The 12,549-nt window shown below is 44.9% G+C and overlaps 1 protein-coding gene across 2 annotated transcripts in view; it reads left to right on the plus strand.

The window, feature by feature from the left end:
• The window catches only part of KIZ (kizuna centrosomal protein), a 114,089-nt gene that overhangs the window by 76,306 nt on the left and 25,234 nt on the right, over nt 1-12,549 (plus strand). For both annotated transcript variants that reach the window (XM_002710943.5, XM_051845317.2), the window contains exons 8-9: nt 9,245-9,410; nt 11,713-11,778. In XM_002710943.5, the coding sequence (XP_002710989.2) occupies nt 9,245-9,410; nt 11,713-11,778 (232 nt within the window). The remainder of the gene's footprint in view (nt 1-9,244; nt 9,411-11,712; nt 11,779-12,549) is intronic.

The raw sequence follows: 12,549 nt of genomic DNA on the forward strand, positions 1-12,549 counted from the left end.
TGCTCATGTAATGCTGGGATGAACTGCGCCTCCCGTGCCTGGGGCTCGGTGTTGTGCATTGCCGTCCTTGCACTGTACTTGTTTCAGATCTCCTCCTACTCATTCTCACACCCCTCCGCTCCTTCCCTCCTGCGTTCTGCTCTCTCTCCCTCTTCTCTCTCCTCTCCTCTCCCAACCCTCTTCTCCACCCCTTTTCCTTCGGGGGAAAAAGTGAATTATTGCAGGTGTAGACACAGCCCCATGTACCTCATAGACTTCTTGTCCCTTTTCAAAGATAACTTGTGCATATCCTTCCTGTGTATTCTCATTTTACTGCACTATGGCTGATTTAATAAAGAGCTGATAGTTTGGTTTTGTTCAAGGGGTGATACCATTTGTATAACTGTTTAAAATAGTGTGCTTTATGATAAATAGAACCTGTATTGTTAAGACCCATTCCATCTCTGTTGATTAATATAAAAGGAGATTGTTTTTAGGTTTTCTTGTCTACTTTATTTAACTGTATTTTCTAACAGCATTGTGTTCCATTTTTGTTCATTGCATTATATCACATTTCAGCCATGTCACAGATCAAGTGTTGGTTAAATGCTTTTTTGCTGTTGTATCATCTTTTTCTATTTCAACTTTTTAAAAGATGTATTTATTTTTATTTGAAAGTCAGAGTTACACAGAGAGAGGGAGATAAAGAGAGAACAAAAGAGAGAGGTCTTCCATCTGCTGGTTCACTCCCAAAATGACCACAACAGCCGTGACTGGGCCAGCTTGAAGCCAGAAGCCAGGAACTCTATCCATGTCTCCAACATGGGTGCAAAGGCCCAAACATTTGGGACCTTCTTCTGCTACTTTCCCAGGCATAGTAGCAGGGAGCCAGATCAGAAGAGGAGCAGCCGGGACTTGAATTTGCTCATATGGGATGCTGGTGTCACAGGCAGTGGTTTAACCCACTGTGCCACAACAATGGCCCCCATAACACCTTGTTTAAAAGGGCAGGGTGCGGGAAGAAAGATATTGTTTATATTAGAAAACATGAGTAAAGTTTTAATCAATCAATCCACTCATAAATTTCCCAATGCCTCCATTGGTGATGGGGGTGGGCAGGAGGACTGCCCAAATAATAACTAATGAATCAAAAATAAGTTAGTGGGAAAAAAAAACGTAGCTTTAAAAATGGAAGTAGATAGGTGATTTTTCTAACACACATACTATATGGAAGAAATGCACAGGCCCAAAGAGCAGTGTTACCAAAAATGACACAAGCAAGGCAAGCCTTGTGAGCTTTATTCACAACCACATGCTCCTGTGGGTTCTAGAACTGTCTGGCTTCTGTATCATCCTTTTATGATCAGCAAAATACAGATTGAGTTGTTTCTGAGTATTGAAATAATAGACATGTATAGCAAATACTATGGGTTAAATACCTCTTTTTAGGTAAAATCTTAAAAGTAACCAATTTCTCAAAACTTAAGAACGCTCTACCAGAATGTACTTGGTTAAGAGTCTATTGCAGCTCTGAACTATTTACTTTGATCTCTGGGGCAAATGGCTAATTAAATAGTCACATGCAAATGATGTTTACCTGTGGGTCCCTGTGCTGTCAGCTGGAGTCAATCCCTTCTCTTGAGTAAATACATCATCAAAGTCACAGAAACTCAGATTGTTTCCCCTTGAGACCACAGGAGCTTCACAGCGCCCACACAGCCTATTAGGCAATTACATAATTGAGCTACATGCTTTTAATTCAGAAAAATATGTAATTACTTTATGTGGAAATAAAATGAAATGGTGCTTCATTAAAATACAGAGTGCCTTAAAAGTCCTTTCCTCCCAAAGGATGTCCGGTTCCTCCCAGGAGAACTTTGACACAGCAGAGCAACTCAGTGTCAAGGGCGCCTCGTGTCCTGTCCCCCACTGTCCACACACTGGTTTTACTCACCAGGAAGACTTTTCCTAGGTGACCCACTGCCTCTCTATTTTTATCTCTTAAGTACTTGTTTGAATATTTTTCCCTTTCTTTTCATTACTACACAGATAAAATCCCTTCTCCTTGTCTTAGATATAATAAGTTAAGTGATGATGCCTGGAGTGTCTCTCTCTCTCTCTCTCTCTCTCTCTCTCTCTCTCTTTGACAGGCAGAGTTAGACAGTGAGGGAGAGAGACAGAGAAAGGTCTTCCTTCCATTGGTTCACCCCCCAAATGGCTGCTACAGCCGGTGCACTGCAACAATCCGAAGCCAGGTGCTTCCTCCTGGTCTCCCATGTAGGTACAGGGCCCAAGCACTTGGGCCATCCTCCACTGCCTTCCTGGGCTGGCTACAGCGGAGAGCTGGACTGGAAGAGGAGCAACTGGGACAGAATCTGGCGCCCCAACATGGTCTAGAACCCAGGGTACTGGAGCCGCATTTAGAGGATTAGCCTAGTGAGCTGCGGCACTGGCCTGGAGTATCTCTTTAAACACTGGAAAATTACTTCACTTGTCCTAAAGGAAGGTTTTGGAGGAAGAGTCATTTTAACATGTGTGTCAAGAAATGCCAACCACTGTCAACTTCCATGGTTTTTAGCTCCTTTGCTTTTCTCTACGTGTAATGAAATTTAATTTTATCAAATGCTTTTGCATTCTCTTTGTCTTTATGTTTGTACCTCTCATCAAAGAAGCTGGATTCTTGTTCAGTGAGCATGTTTTCTTTTTTAAACAGACAGGGGGAAAAACCCTGGAAATGTTAGGAAAAGAAAAATGTCTTTTATCCTACCATCTTTATAAAGCCTTGTTTACATCGTGGTGGATGATTTTAATATTTAATGTTTCTTCCCTCTTGTTACCACATGAACTTCCTTTCATACCATTAAATGTTCTATGTCAATTCCGTATAGCTTTACATAGGTCCCCGTCTGCTGTCTCTTTACCAGTCTCGTTGACCGTTCAGGTTGTTTCTGATTTTTTTCTCTAACAAAAAAAAAAGTCTCAAAGAACATCCAGTTTTATGAATATCCATGTTATTTCCATGGAATGAATTCCGGAATGTAGAATAATGAGGTCAAAAGGTGTGAACATCTTCCAGGCTTTAGCTGTGCGTGTGCACTGCTGGGTCTCACTCTGGAAGGGTCATCAGTGTCGCCAGTAATGGGTGAAAATGTCATTTCTCTGAGTTTTCTGTGAAAGCAGATACTATCAACTGTCTTTTGGCACTGATTTGAGAGGTGAAAATGACATTCAATTATTTCTTGTTGATCGTTTGACCCTTATATCACAATTGAGGTCACACTTTTTGACTATCTATCTGTTAGCCAATTGTATTTCTCTTTTTGTAATTGCTGATTCATGCTCCTTGCACATTTTTCTATTAGGTTAGTAATACTGACCTGTAAGAACTTTTTATATAATTTTGTACATTTTGTTCCAATATTTTTAGCAGTGTGATCTTTGCCTTCAAATTTTATGGACACAATGTTTTTACCCTAATATCTTCATCCATTTATGTATTTAATATCACATTTGATAAGTTTATGGTATAAGTTAGGAGTCAGCGTAAGGTGACTTTTGGGTTCTCGACATAGCAGGATTGAACTTTAAGGAACACTGCACTGGAATCAAGCCAGTAATTCTAGGAATACTACTAAGTATAATTCATGGAATGATTTATCTACTGTGGTAGCTAAATTAGGGCAGTATCAACATCACTCATTCTGCAAATAGTGCGTACCTTGGCATTCAATTTCCAAGCTTCTTGGTGTGTGTCCTGGAAAGGTAGAAAAGCTAAGGACTAATTTGTTGGTATTCCTTTAGACTTCAGACGGCTGAATCAGTGAAGTGATCTCCAGTTTTCCCTCCTGGGCTCGAAATACATGCAGTGCAAGGAGAGGCTCTATTCAGAGCAGGAAAGTTAAAAACCCAAGCCTGGAAAAAGGCAAGCAGCAGCCTGGTCCGTTTCTGAGTCCTATAGAAAGCCATGGTAAAGCTGTTTGCTGCTGGCATTTTTCAGAAAATGAGCTCCAATTTGCAAAGGCTGCTCAGTCCAGCATAAGATGTGCAAAGTAGCTTGTGAGGGCTTCTGTGAGCTACTGTTGCTTTGCAGGTATAGGTCAGTGTCCTGAGTCTCAGGTTGTAAGCTCCTTCAAGTCCAGGGCTCCCTTAGAACTGTGCCTTTCTGGAGCACACCTGCAAGCAGTTCATTTAAAAAATGTGTTGCAAATGTTTTTCCTGACTCTCTGGAAGTTGTTTTTGACTAGAAGACTGGCCCTTCCTTTCTGTTCCTTGCAGGTCATTATTCCCTGCTGGTTAGGGAATTACATTATTATTATTTTTAAAGATTTATTTTATTTATTTGAAAGGCAGAGTGACAGAGAGGGAGGGAGGAAGAGAGAGAGAGAAAGAATGAGAATGAGAATCTTCTGTCCACGTACCAAAAGGGCACATGGGTGGGGCCGGACCAAGCCAAAACCAGGAGCCAGGAACTTCATCCAGATGTCCTACATGGGTGAAGGGGCTCAAGCACATCAGCCATCTTTTGCTGTTTTCCCCAGCATACTTGGAGGGAGCTGGATCTGAAGTGGAGCAGACAGGACTCAAACCAGCGCCCACATGGGATACCAACACTGCAGGTGGTGGTGTGGCTTAACCTGCTATACCACAGTCCAGCCCCAAGTACTTATATTTTAGATTCCCTGACAGGTGATTTTTGGGCAGCTCTATTGTTCTGTTTATTGGTGCCACAGTTAATCAAAGTCAAACCAACATTCTTATGTTGTAACTTTATCATCCACTACAATTTTATAGATTAAAAAAATACTCAGTTTTGAGAAATTATCTATAGAATTATAAAAGAAGAGTTATGTTATAGTTGTTTCTGTCCAAAAAGGAAGAGACCAGTGGGCAATAAGGTATAGCAGGCTAAGCCACCTCTTGGGACACCTACATCTCGTGTTGGAGGACCCGGTTCAAGTCCTGGCTACACCACTAACAGTAGAGCTTCCTGCCATTGCAGCCCTGGGGAGCAGCAGATAATAGCTCAAGTGGCTGAGTCCCTGGGAGACTGGATGGAGTTCCTGGCTCCTGGCTTCAGTCTGGTTCAGCCTCAGCTGTTGCATCTATTTGGGAGTGAACCAGCCGTTAGAAGTACCTATTTCTGGCTGGCGCCGTGGCTCAATAGGCTAATCCTCCACCTTGCGGCGCCGGCACACCAGGTTCTAGTCCCAGTGGGGGCGCCGGATTCTGTCCCGGTTGCCCCTCTTCCAGGCCAGCTCTCTGCTATGGCCCAAGTGCTTGGGCCCTGCACCTGCATGGGAGACCAGAAGAAGCACCTGGCTCTTGGCTTCGGATCAGCGCCATGTGCCGGCCACAGCACGCTGGCCACAGTGGCCATTGGAGGGTGAACCAACGGCAAAGGAAGACCTTTCTCTCTGTCTCTCTCTCTCTCTCTCTCACTGTCCACTCTGCCTGTCCAAAAAAAAAAAAAAAAGTACCTATTTCTTTCTTTGTCTCTGTCACTCTGTCTTTCAAATAAATAAAGACAAATAAACTTATTTAAAAAGTTACAGAAATCCTAGAGAGAAGTATTGAGTTGTGAGGATAAAAGGGGTAGACATACAATATGAATTAAACTAGTGGGTAGTGTGCCCACCACATCTGGGCTCTGCACAGAACAGGTAGCAGTGATGGTTTTCCTATTGAACATGCAGGTACTTGCTAGAAAGACATTTCCATATTATTATAGCATCTTATTTTGTGTTCGAGGACCAGTTAAAACCCAGCTAAAGCAAAAGCAGATCTTAAATGAAAGGGATGCACAAAGTGGTGAGATAGTTGTTTGTCATTGTTGAGGATGGCAGCCTACACTGAGTTACAAGGAAACCAACTCCACAGCAAGAGTGTATTTGGGAATAGCAAGGGATTCCCCTCTGGGATATGCGTGCTATGGCGGCCACTGGGCTGTGCGTGCAGCCAAGGGGATTGGGTCAAAGAAGAAGTTTTCAAGACAAATATAAAAATATATGTAAGCGCTGAAACAAATACCATTGGTTGGAGAAGTCGGTGTTAACTTATTGATAGAGACAACCATTGTCGGCAGGTGCACTTGTACAAGCACCTCATCAGGGATACTGAAGTTTGAAGGAATTCCTTGCTTGTTCTTGTCATAGGCATGGCCATGTGAAAGCCCTTCCATTGTGACCTCGTGGCTCTGTTTTGTTAGGATTTACTTAAGTGACTCCACTTTGAGGGACCTGTGAGAAGTCATGCAAGTCATTGACTATCCAGAACAGTTTGGGCATTCAGGCATGGAGAGGAGTGATAAAGCTGGTTGTTTTAAACTGACTAAAAATCTCTGAAGCTCTCCAATGTGTGTAAATTCTACAGCAGAAGGTGTAGGAAACTTCAACAGTCTTTTAACCATTTTATTTCTGTTTTTAAAAGATTTTATTTATTTGAAAGGCAGAGTTACAGAGAGAGAGAGAGAGAGAGATCCAGGGTAGGGGTTAGGAGATGAAGAGAAAGAGACAGAGAGGTCTGCTGATTCACTCTCCAAATAGCCACTACAGCCAAGGCTGGGCCATATTGAAGCCAAGAGCCAAGAACTCCATTCAGGTCTCCCATGTAGGTGGCAGGAGCCAAGGTACTTGGGTCATCTTTAGCTGGATGTGAAGTGGAGCAGCGGAGCCAGGAACTGGTGCTCATGTGGGATGCTGGCATCGCAGGTAGCAGCCTAACTTGCTGCACCACACACTGGCCCCAACCATTTGTCCTTAAAATGTGTGATTAGACAGTGGCTACTACTGCAAGGGCATGTCAAGAAATTATTAGTTATAGGCATTATATAAGGTGATATGATGAATTTGAGGTTCTCACAGTGTATGGATTATTTTAAATCTCAGAAAAAGAAAATTGCAGCTTTTACTACAGAATTGCAGTCAGTTCTTTCTGTTCATATTTTAAAGTGCTTTTTATATTATTGGGCACAGATAGACTAGATCAGGATGAATGGAGACACACAGATCAGTCCAGAAAGCACACTGACAGTTGAAAGACAGCAGTTCAAGTTCAAGGATGTGGTATCTGCACTTCCTGGAAGCAGGTGCAGTGCAGTGCAGTGGTCCATGTGGACAGCTGGAATGGGGGGAGGGAGTATGGCAGCTGGTAAGGGGGACCAACCCTTGGTCTGGGCTTCAAGGGCAGGACTGTGTGCCCCAACCCCAGTCTGCAGAAGCAGAGGTACTGAACAGGTCATCCCAACAGAGAGTTATTGCAACTAAAGTAAAATCCAGAGACTAGTTTAAAATTAAGGGAAAGCCCTTAGCGGTAAGAACTAGACCACAGAAAAGTCCAGTCTGCAAGGCTGACTTGATGCCAAGTCCTTCAGTCATGGAGACTAAGTCCTTAAATCCTTCACAGACAGGGGCTCCAGCTCCCAGGATAGGCCATGGGTCTAGGAGGCCAGCAGTCGTAGTGAGGGCAGCAGGCGGGATCCGTTCAGAAGGCAGGGCCAAAGGCAGGGCCTTGAAGTATCTGAAGTGGCAGACGTGCAAGGCTGGCTCTTTTTTTTTTTTTTTTTTCTCTTTAAAGATTCATTTATTTATTTGAAAGTCAGAGTTACACAGAGAGAGAAGAGGCAGAGAGAGAGAGAGAGGTCTTCCATCCACTGGTTCACTCTCCAGATGGCCGCAACTACTGGAGCTGCGCCGATCTGAAGCCAGGAGCTTCTTCTGGGTCTCCCACGTGGGTGCAGGGGCCCAAGGACTTGGGCCATCTTCCACTGCTTTCCCAGGCCATAACAGAGAGCTGGATCGGAAGAGGAGCAGCCAGGACTCGAACCAGCACCCATATGGGACGCCTGCACTTCAGGCCAGGACGTTAACCTGCTGCGCCACAGCACTGGCCCCATGGCTGGCTCCTCCAATCTCTTCCTTTTCCTTCTTGCAAGTGAATCGCTAGGATCATCAGACAAGCTTCTTCTCTTCCCCACTGTTAACTCAGTAATCGCATTCTTACCACTTTCCCCTGTCACTAACAATGACCTGTGGGTCCAGCTCTGCACTTCATTTTAATGCAGCTGCTCAGATGTCTGTTCCCCACAAGGTGGTCTGGGCCTTGCCCCCTGTGTCAGAGAGCAGTCTCTGCCACTGCCACCAAGGCGAGCTGTCCAGCCGCCTGGGCAGACTTGCACTTCCCATGAGGAAGCGAGACAACGTGGTTCTCTACGCAAAGCCTAGGTCTTGTTACCGGAGTTACTTCATTTCTTGGGGGAAAATTGCTGGCCTGGAAAGTAAGAGGCATAGGTACCACCCCATGCCCTGTTAACTGCCAGTGTTTTCTGCCTGTCAAGTTGACTGTGATGAAAGCTGTGTGCTGGCTGTCCAGGGCACAAGCTGATACAGGCGAGAAAATCTCATGCCTGCCGCCCCTCAGCTTCCCAGCAGACCTGGACGCCAAGTTGCAGACTGTCCTCATCCTTGGGTGAAGACTAGGGTTTAGAATAAGGTCAGTTCCCTTTTTGCTCAGAGAATCTTCCTCAGCCACAAAGTTTTTCTGCAAGAGAGGTCTTCCATCCGATGCTTCACTCCCCAAATGACTGCAACAGCCAGTGCTGGGCTAGACCAAAGCCAGGAGCTTCCTCCAAGTCTCACACATGGTGACAGGGGCCCAAGCACTTGGGTCATCCTCCACTGCTTTCTCAGGCGCATTAACAGGGAACTGGATCAGAAGGGGAGCAGTGTGGACTCAAACCAGTACCTATTATATAGGGTGCTGGTGCCAGCACTGCAGGCAGCGGCTTAACCTGTTGTGCCTCAGCACCGGCCCCTCCCAGATTTCTTTCCCAGTCCAAACCAACTCTGTCTTGCAAGCCTGGAATACAGGTTTCACACAAATTCTAAATCTTTCCTTCCCAAAGGAGGTCGTGGGCTTTGACTTTTACGTACACCTAAGGGAGGATAAACCAGCTCAGGGTAACAGAGATGGTCACGTCTCCTGTACATACTTCACAAGGAGAAGCACACTTCTGCATTCCGTAAGATTCAGCCCTCAAAAATGTATTATTGCAACTGCAAATTGTTGTAAAGAATTAAATTATGCTGGAAAATAACCAGATGTTATTTCATCTTGATGACATTTTAATTTCAGTTAAATGTCAGAAAGCAAATTAAATCCTAAGTAAAGCTTAACCTAAAATTATATTTGAAGGCTGGGTCTTGGAGGCCAAGGGAAATGTGGCTACCGTTTGTTTTTATTTCTTTGTGCTTTCTTTGAAACACTGTAGGCAACAGCATTCTTGAAAAAAGCCCTTACGGAAGAGAGTGCTGATGGGTCAGCTATTCACAGTAATGAATCATCTTGCAGCCTGCCATCTATTCTGAATGACAATCCTGGAATAAAGGAAGCAAAACCCCCTCTATGGCTCAACAGTGTTCGCACAGGGGAACAAGGTGACTATTGTGAAAGGGTCTATCCACAGCAAAAAGGCATTCAGAATCAATGCAACATACTCTTGTGCAAGGTGTACCCGTAAAATGCCACCGAGGAGAGAGTATCTCTGACTTTAATATGCATAGTGTGTTGTTTTCTACCCCCTTCCAGTAAATACTTATATATGTTCTCATTCAGTCTCACAGGAAGGGGAAAGCTGATTGTAGGGCTGTGGTTGTGCTGAACTACTAATAAAATAAGTGTTGAGCTATGAAATCTCAGATCACCTCATGGTGGATCATTTTGACCACAAAGAAGAGGGAGATCCTATTAAAATGATTCTGTAATGTGGAGTTTTGATATCACTTGTAATTTTAAACAAGCTTTTTAATGGTAATAGAACCTTATCAAAGTCTGAACAGGTGATTAGGAATGAATGAATTTATTCTCACAAAATGTAATAGTCGATTTTTAGTACCCAGAAATTGTGACTGTTTCAGCATTACTGTTAAGACATGCCTGGAAACAACTCCAGTGTTATTTTCAGGAAGCCACAGGTTGCTCAGAAAGTATTCAGTTTTCGAAAATCAATGTACAGGACGGGAGGCTCCTATGTTTTAAGCCCCATGCAAATTTGATAGATGTTAGGCTAAATTATGTTGCTTGAAAGCAACATAGAGATACCTTATATTTTTATCTATATAGTCTGAATTTTATTATCTCCAGGTCACAATGCAGATCACAAATGTGTACCCCTTAAAACAGTAACAAAAACAACACCACACGTGGAGAAATCCTTGCAGCTAACCACAGTGGACCACCAGAGATAGCCGTCACAGTGTCTTTTTTTTTTCTTTTTTACTGATTTTTTTTTTTAAGATTTTTATTTTATTTATTTGAAAGAATTACAGAGAGAGGTAGAGACAGAGAGAGAAGTCTGTGCCGATCCAAAGCCAGGAGTCACAAGCTTCTTCCGGGTCTCCCACGTGGGTGCAGGGGCCCAAGGACTTGGGCCATCATCTACTGCTTTCCCAGGCCAAAGCAGAGAGCTGGATTGGAAGAGAAGCAGCTGGGCCTCTAACCGGTGCCCATATGGGATGCTGGCGCTTCAGGCCGGGGCATTAATCCACTGTACCACAGCGCCGGCCCCCGTCACAGTGGCTTGAGGTCTAGGAATCTGGGCCTGCTGCCCACAGGCTTGAGGAGACATCTTCAGGTTTAAGGCCAGTGGAGGCCTACGCAAGGCACAATCACCAGCTAGCTACCCCCAGAAGAATCTCAGCTTAAGTGCCTTGCCCCCTCCATACCCCATACCTGTGACAAGGTGGGTTAAAGGGAAGGAGTAACAACAGGTAGTGACACTACCGGAGAAGAGACACGGCCACCACCCTGTCCATAAGGTTGTTCAGGAGACAGGAATGGGGCCACGTCACCCCGTCATACCCAAGTGCTGCAGTAGCCAGCGGGGCCTGGTTCAGTGCCCTGGACGGGGTGGGAAGGAGTGCGGAGCCCTAGCCCAGATGTGACTAGCTTGCCTAGGCCTTAGGCCCAGACATGGAGATACATTAGTTTTAGAGCTGGCTTCCTCTTAAGAATAGCACTGTTTTAGACAAGAAATAAAGTAGGAGAAAAAAAATAAAAATGAAGAAGAAGCTGGAGAGGCAGTGAAAATGAAAGGAATGGCAGTTAAACCCAAACATGGGGCTGGCGCTGCGGCATAGTAGGTAAGCTACTGCCTTCGACTCTGGCATCCCACATGGGTGCCGGTTCAAGTCCCCGCTGCTCCACTTCCCATCCTGCTTCCTGCTAATGCGCCTGGGAATGCAGCAGAAAATGGCCCAAGTGCTTGGGTCCCTTCACCACATGGGAGACCTGGAAGGAGCTCCTGGCTCCTGGCGTCAGCCTGGCCCAGTCCCAGTGATTGCGGCTGCTTGGAAAGTGAACCAGCAGATGGAAGATCTCTCAGGGAGAGAGAGAGAAATCTTCCATGTACTGGTTCTCTCTCCAAACAGCCACAACAGCTAGGGCTGTGCCAGACCAAAGCCAGGAGCCAAGAGCTTCTTCCAGGTCTCCCATGCGGGTACAGGGGCCCAAGGACTTGGGCCATCTTCTGCTGCTTTCCCAAGCCATAGCAGAGAACTGGATTGGAAGTGGAGCAGCCAGGACTTGAACCAGCACCTATATGGGATGCAGGTATTACAAGCGGCAGCTTAACCTGTTACTCCACAACACCGGTCCCAAATAAATAAATCTTTAAAAAAAAAAAATCTGTTCCATAACTTTGAAATGCTGCATTTTTATTATCATGTGTTTGATTTTTAGAAGTTTCAAGTGACTGTGGAGATGAGAGAAAGGAAGAAAACATGGCCACAGTGATCCCAATCACAGGTAAAGTCACAGTTGCCTGAGAGTTTCAAACACAGGCTGTAGCCTTTTTAAGTATATAAAATATGTATCTGAGAGGCAGGGAAAGAGAGCCCCCATCTTCTAGTGCATTGCTCAAATGTCATGACAGCCAGGAGTAGCTGGAGCGGAAGCCGGGAACCAGGAACTCCATTCAGGTCTCCCAAGTAGGTGGCAGGAGCCCAGGTACTTGAACCATCCCTGCTGCCTCCCAGGATCTGCACTGGGAGGAAGCTGCGGTCAGGCCAGCACCTGAACCCAGGTACTCCCCTGTGGGATGCAGGCATGGGTTAGTGGTCTGTGCACCTGCTACCAGCAAGCAGATACAGCTGTCACGTGCAGGGTCTGGAGATCGCTCGTGAGAGCTTCATGTTCTAGCTTACCTTAGCATAAACTTGGGTGGAAAATAACCCTATCAGTTGAACTCACCTCCACGGCACACATTTACACCTGTAAGCACCCTCCACCATGCAGCCTTTCAACACTGGAGTCCATCTCGGAGGGAAACAGCCAGCCAATATATGCAAACTACAGATGTTTCTGATTTTACTCTGTTCTTTCTTAAATTAATTGAATGCATATCATTAAAATAAGATTGGGGTGAGGGGCTGCCAGGAGCAGCTTGCTTGTGCCTCACTCACAAAGCCTGTGTAATACAGCAACTTAAAAATCTCTCCGGTCAGGATTCATCAAGGCCTGTTAAGATTTTCATACATGTATTAGGCTTGTTTAGATGGAATCTGAATGATATCATTA

Source organism: Oryctolagus cuniculus, chromosome 11, assembly GCF_964237555.1.
Source record: "Oryctolagus cuniculus chromosome 11, mOryCun1.1, whole genome shotgun sequence".
Classification (NCBI taxonomy): domain Eukaryota; kingdom Metazoa; phylum Chordata; class Mammalia; order Lagomorpha; family Leporidae; genus Oryctolagus; species Oryctolagus cuniculus.